The sequence below is a fragment of the Sebastes umbrosus genome, chromosome 18 (assembly GCF_015220745.1).
Source record: "Sebastes umbrosus isolate fSebUmb1 chromosome 18, fSebUmb1.pri, whole genome shotgun sequence".
NCBI classification, from domain to species: domain Eukaryota; kingdom Metazoa; phylum Chordata; class Actinopteri; order Perciformes; family Sebastidae; genus Sebastes; species Sebastes umbrosus.
Genome location: NC_051286.1, coordinates 4,625,993 through 4,632,917, shown reverse-complemented (window position 1 = coordinate 4,632,917; position 6,925 = coordinate 4,625,993). Strand labels below are relative to the sequence as shown.

The 6,925-nt window shown below is 36.6% G+C and overlaps 1 protein-coding gene across 2 annotated transcripts; it reads left to right on the top strand.

The window, feature by feature from the left end:
- Positions 1-412: 412 nt before the first annotated feature.
- aida (axin interactor, dorsalization associated) lies at positions 413-5,021 on the top strand. Of its 2 annotated transcripts, XM_037750594.1 has the most exons (11): positions 414-735; positions 1,371-1,437; positions 1,541-1,594; positions 1,977-2,031; positions 2,121-2,184; positions 2,301-2,404; positions 2,585-2,593; positions 2,821-2,943; positions 3,048-3,170; positions 4,533-4,650; positions 4,750-5,021. In XM_037750594.1, the coding sequence occupies exons 1-11, from the start codon at positions 629-631 to the stop codon at positions 4,847-4,849; spliced, it is 924 nt and encodes a 307-aa protein (XP_037606522.1). In that variant the 5' UTR covers positions 414-628; the 3' UTR covers positions 4,850-5,021. The 2 variants fall into 2 exon arrangements, with proteins under 2 accessions (XP_037606524.1, XP_037606522.1); XM_037750596.1 differs by lacking the exon at positions 2,585-2,593 and having other exon boundaries at positions 413-735.
- Positions 5,022-6,925: the final 1,904 nt, after the last annotated feature.

Sequence of the window (6,925 nt, the reverse complement as noted above, 5' to 3'; positions counted from 1 at the left end):
TCTCGTAATATTACAACTTTTTTCTCGTAAAGTTATGAATTTATTCTCGTAATATTACAACTTTTTTCTCGTAAAGTTATGAATTTATTCTCGTAATATCACAACTTTTTTCTCGTAAAGTTATGACTTTATTCTCGTAATATTACAACTTTTTTCTCGTAAAGTTATGAATTTATTCTTGTAATATTACGACTTTTTTCTCGTAAAGTTATGACTTAATTCTCGTAATATCACAATTTTTTTTTTTTCAAAGTTGCCCTAACACTCCCTCATATAAACTAGCTAATTTACTCGATAATGAAAAAAAATAGTGACTGCACCTTTAAATTAAATGCCCATTTTTTTTCCTGCAGCACCAGGCATCCCGTTACCGCCCACTCGGGCGACCCCTAGATCCTAAAACAAGCTCACCCCAGAGCTCCGGGGGCGGGACATCCGGTCTGCTGCGGATGTGATATTAGGGTGAGCAGACAGAAAGGGCTTGGTCGGTCTAACTGTGTGTAACTGTGCAGCTCCGGACCAGCAGATCAACCGGGCGGACTCTGCTGCTGCTTCTGCCCCGCTAGAGGAGCCTCATCCCCGGCTATGCTGCCCTGAGAGCCCCGCCGGTCTCCACCCAACACCCAACATGTCAGATGTCAACAAGACTATTCAGAAATGGCACAACAGCTTTAAGAAAGCCACAGACTTTGACTCGTGGGGACAATTAGTGGAGGCTGTAGATGAGTACCACATGTAAGTTGCATGCAACATGTGCATCCTGCCTCTCACACAGCTGGTTTATTCTCATATTAATGTGCAGCATGTTTGCAGACAAGAGGATGCTTCAGTAGAAGTTGCATCCTGATGTGAGCTGTCAGTCAGCTGTCTCCTCTCAGCAGTAAACAAACCCAACCCATCCTCATCCATGACGTGATGTGGCAGTGGTTGCAGAGGCAGCAGCAGCAGAGCTTGTGTTGGTGGTTGCATCTCCACATTCATTCAGCACTTTTATTTCATAAAGACAGTCATGGAAAAGAAAAAAATGCATGTTTGATTATGTGTCATGCAGTTGCAGAAATGAGGCCAATATTCCCTCCAGAGTGTTGAGAAATAGTGAGCCACACCCTCTCATTGTTATGGAGGGTTTTCATCTGTTTACTGAGGACTGTCTGCTGCTTTCACTCAATATATATAGTCTTTATATGCTTTTAAACATCTGTCATCTGCTTTGTCATTAATGTTTTATCTGAAATTACACTAATAATATAATATTTAGATGCTGATTTTTTTGTTTTTCACCAGAAGGGGGTGCAAATATGCATATTTTTTATATATATGCACAAGTTTTGCTGCAAAGCATGAACTCATCTTCTGTTGTTTTTTTTTAGTTTGGCGAGACAACTGCAGAAAGAAGTCCAGTCAACAAATTCAACAGACTTCACAGAGGAGCAGAAGGTAATCATTACACATCTCTCTGTTAACCTCTGGACAGGAGGGTGAGCTATTCTGCATTAATTAACAAGTGTGTTTATTTCTTTTTTTTCTTTTTGTTTTTTAGAAAACTTTAGGAAAGGTTGCAACATGTCTGGAGATGAGAGGGGCCAGTTTGCAGGTTTGTGTCTTTTCTTTTTTTCCCAACACTGTTTTTATTGTGCTTTTAACAATTGAAACTTGCAAAAAAACAAAAAAGTAATACTAAAATAAAATAAATAATATAAAAAAATAAGAAAAATAAAAAATAATAAAATAAAAAAAAATAATTCTGGTTAAGAAAAAATAAATCCCTTTTATTTTTTATTGTAATTAATATTTTTGAAAAAAACGGACACTTTTCAAACATATAAAGTCCAAAAAACATCAGAATCAGCCTTAAAAAAGACTGTAGACTGTAGAACATATACTCCTCTTCAGGTCATTAAAGCCAAAAATCAAAGCAAAAGCTTATAAATGAACTTTTCTAAAGATGTCGAGTATTAACTGCTCTTCTTCTGCAGTGCACTCAGTCAAAGGAGGATTTCAAGTTAGAAGAGCTGAAGCGACTGGAAACCAGTAAGTGTGTCGACTGGGAGTTAAAGTTTCTACTTGTTAATCCTTCTGTCTTGAATGGATATATCTGATCTTCCTCCTTCTGTCAACAGTTATTCAAAATATTCTGACCTACAACAAAGAGTTTCCCTTTGACGTGCAGCCGGTGCCCTTAAGGTAAACATCCATCACTGAACATCTCATGTTGAGTTCGTATTTTACAGAATATTCTGATGTGATTAAACCTGCTGTCCCTCACTCTCTCTCCCTCTTTCTCTCTCTCTCTCTGTCAGGAAAATCCTGGCTCCAGGTGAAGAGGAGAACTTGGAGCTGGAGGAAGAGGAGGATGCTGCAGCAGGAGCCGGTTCTACGGAGGCATTCCCCCCTCGAGCCCCCGGTATCGTACACCCGTCTTTAATAACAAAACACTCTCCGCTGTTTGATTCGTTGTGTCCTGTCGGTCACGTTGTCCTGTTTTCTGAGGGGCTGTTTGACTTGTGTGTGTCTTTTTTGTTTCTTTCTGTCGATGCTGTGCATGGCTTCATTGCTCATTCCCTCCCGCCTGCTTCATTTGCAGCTTCGCAAGGTACGGCTTCTATCGACCGACATCTGGATCTGTCCTCTGCTGCATGACAGACGTGTTTTTATCTGTGATAATAGACATGGCTTGTTGCTGAACTGACAAAAGTGTGAATAAAGAAGAGTTAATTTTAGAAACTGATGGTTCTTTTAGATTCTAATCTTTGGTCTTTGGTCATGTCACCACCACCTATTATGGCAACTGTTAATGTCTGAAACCTTTGTCCTCTACAGGTACCTTGTTGCCACGGTTACCCTCAGAGCCTGGGATGACACTACTTACACTAAAGATCGAGAAGATTGGGTTGAAGGATGCGGGGCAGTGCATCGATCCGTACATGACCATCAGTGTCAAAGGTTCGTAGTGAAGTGCAATCACCTTGAAGTCTTGAAAAATCGGAGTATAAAATGTCCGTTCTGTTAAAAACCCGAGAGCACGTTCTGCGTTTCTCTGCATGCAGATGTGAACGGCGTCGACGTGAACCCGGTGCAGGACACACCGGTGGCCTCCAGGAAGGAAGACACCTACATTCACTTCAGCGTGGACGTGGAGATCCAGAGACATGTGGAGAAATTACCTAAAGGTAAAACCTTAAAAAGTCACATACTATAAATATTACTAACTTCACAAAATTCCTTAAACACATTAAAGGATGGTTCTGGCTATATTCCACAGTTTATTTTTTATAGCCAACAAATCCAATGCTGCTGTAAATACTGAAGGAACTCAATGCAGGGTTATCATCGTAAACTAAAACTGAAACTAAAACGCAAAATAAGCAGTGAAAAATATTGTCGTAAACTAAAATGAAACAAAAACAATATCGTCTAAGAAAAATGAAACTGAAATGATATCGCCTGGTTAACAAAACAAATTCAAATAAAGTTTTAGTTTTTTAGCTTCAATATATCACTACTGGAAAAAAAAAAAGAGACAGCATGAATTTTCTTGTGACATTGAACCACAGAAATTTGACTTGATTCCAGGAGATGGTACTATGTCACAATTGCTTCACAGTTAATCTCTACTGTTTTTCACATGCAGTCTAGTTTTGTATAAGTAAATAACAAGAAAATTATATAAATATTTTAGTCGATCAAATGCCATTTAACCAAGCTATTCAGCTCAGGTCGAATGTTAACCAACTGCTACTCAAGTTGATTCCCAAATCAAAAGATTTAAACATTATGGCCATTCCTACACAGTTCTCCAACCAGGTATTTTTTATTTATACAGTATGTAGCTTCAAACTTCTGAGACATTATGGCTGGCTCTAACAAAAACAAACAAAATTTACTGTAAAACTAAATATACAAAAAGTGAAAACTAACTAAAACTAGCAAACACTCTGAAAACTAACTAAACTAAACTAAAAATAACTAAACTAAACTAACTAACTAAAACTAACCCCCCAAATGTATGTTAATCCACATCTGAAAATGGTGCCTAATAAATACACTATTTACTCTTGTTTATATAACGTTGGCTAAAAAGTACAATCAATGCCCAGAAGATTTAGGAAATCACTACTTAGAATAATAAAATAAATTATATATGTCTTTTTTTTGCAAGACAAGGCAGGGCAGTATTGAGAGATGAACTAACACATTTATAGTTTTGGTCTGTTGAAAGTTAAGAAAAATTAAAAATATAGAATAAGGCCAGTCTCATCCTTTAATGTCATCGGGATGTAGACGTGCCAGTGTGCAGAAAGATTAGAGGTAATTATTTCTAGGGCTGTCCTCGACCAAAGAAATTGTTAGTCGACTAACACTCGTACAAGAAAAAGCATAAAAATGACTAATGACTAAAGAAATCTTAGTCGACTATAAGACCAAAACAAGCGATCAGTTGACTAATTGACTACGAGGAGGCAGCCCCTAATTATTTATTATGTTAACCCTCCTATTAATTTAGTTAAACCCGCTATATATTCTTCTTCCAGGAGCAGCTATCTTCTTTGAATTCAAGCACTACAAACCTAAGAAGAGGTTTACCAGCACTAAATGTTTCGCCTTCATGGAAATGGACGAGATCAAACCGGGCCCCATCGTCATCGAACTGTGAGTCAACGGACGTTTACATGATTTTTAAAGGGATTCTCGTTCTTTGTTTCTCTAAACGTGAAGCATTATATAAACTGTAACCTTCTTTAATTTCAGGTACAAGAAGCCCACGGACTTCAAGAGGAAGAAACTGCAGCTTCTAACAAAGAAACAACTCTATCTGCATCTTCATCAGACGTTACTCAAGGACAGCTAAGTCTCAGCCCTGAACTTTAAAACCGCCTCTTTTTTAATCTCTCTCTTTTAACATCCACATCCTGAAACATGTGGTGCTCCACCTCAACACATCCAGCAATACCAGACCAAGGTTGTAGTCTTTTTTTTTTTCTCCACGGGTTTATGAAGAAAGTAAAGGGAGTTAAACATTAGTCACATCGGCTCAGACTTCTTTGATTTTGTTGTCAAGCAGGAAACCCTTCTCCAAAAACTCAAGTTTTTTTGACTAGTTGTAGATACGAGACTTTCATATAATGTTAAAACCGCCTCCTCTCCAGTCTTCCTTCTTAACTCACTGATTTTGGGACACAACGTGAGTTATTTCAGGTGCTTAATTTCAGTCACTGTTTTACGTTTGTGTTGTTGGAGTTTTGGACTCACAAGCTAAACATTAAAAGCAGCTTTAGTTGCCAAACTGTGAGGACGTGTTGGTGAAGTCATGGCAGAGTTTGTAAAGCCACTAATGAATAACACACATCACTGTTTAACTCCATCTGGCCACCGAAAAGCTCAGAAATTCTGTCCAGAATGGTTTGTGTGGGCCATAATTATAGACTTTTATGGTGTTTAATTATCAATTAAATAGATGAATTAAAGAAAAAAAATATTACAAGCAGGGTTAATTCAATTTGCATCTAGAGCTGCAACGATTAATCGATTAATTGCCAACTATTTTGATAATCTATTTAATTTAAAAATAATTTCTTTCCTCCTCTAGGATAGTAAACTGAATATCTTTGAGTTGTGGACGAAACAAGACATTTGAGGACGTCATTTTGGGCTTTGGGAAACACTGATCAAAATTGTTTTCTATTTTATAGACTGAACAACTAATAAATAAATAAAGATAAATAATGGACAGATTAATCGACAATGAAAATAATCATTAGTTGCAGCCCTAATTTGCATTATAAAAATGGAGGTAAAAATATAAAAAAATGATTAAATCCCCAAATTAATAATTCAGCTTTATTTTTTATTGCTGAAATAATTATTGAATTGTGAAATTGGATAAAAAAAATAAACTTAAAAAAGGTTATTCAACTTTATTAATCCATTTACTAATATGTCTACCGATCAATAAGCGCTTTAACATTTACAGTTTCCATTTTGTGCTTTTTTTTTTTTAATATTAATTGACCTTTCACATAATATATATATATATAGTCATTTATTGTTAATATAAAAATATTGATTAGTGCAGCTTTAATTTAAAGCAGCAGGCTCTCTGATTGGCCAGCCGTTATGTGTCCAATCAGAGCTCTTGCTGCTGTTCTGTTCTGTGGGTTGGACGTCTTTCAACTACCTTTAAAATGAATGAGTAGTCTTTACATTAAAGCGATCATAAAATGGAAACTGTAAATGTATTATAATAATAATATTAAACACTAAAAAAGTCAAAAATTGTCCTGGTGGCACACCCTATAATGATTTGTTGTTTAGTAACAGACAGTATTGAATTCAGTGGTGGCGTTTCTAATGTTAAATGGTGCAATTACAGGTTAAATATACAGTTAGTGTCAATCTATGATGCACTGAAACACTCTGACCATGTTGAGAGTATTTAAAAGTTGTGTTGACTTTGTCCGAATATTTCACAAGTATGATTTCTATACTCCAGAATCGATGATTACGACTCCGTAGCAATTAAATGTTCCCTTATTAATTATGTCAGTCGCCACATTTCAGTTCAGTGTTTCACGCTTCAGTATGTTATGTTGGATTTAGTTTTACAGTTTTGTAAGTGCATAAGGAGTTAAGTGGATGCAGCATGGTTTGCATGATTTTGTATTCAGTGTGAACATCTGGTCCAGATGTTTCAACACTAGTTGTTTTTCTAAACAAGCAAGAGATGCAGTGTTTGGGTTTATCACCTGCCAGGAAGTGTTTCTTTTCTAAATCTAGTGTTACGTTGCAGATCAGATGTGTTATGTAAACAGTTATATTTGACCTACTATGTCTGGAGGATGCGTCTTTATCGGCAGACAGACAGTTGTGCCCTCGGACTGACTTTTATTTTGAAATTTCACCCTGTTATAAAGGGCTTTTTTTTTTT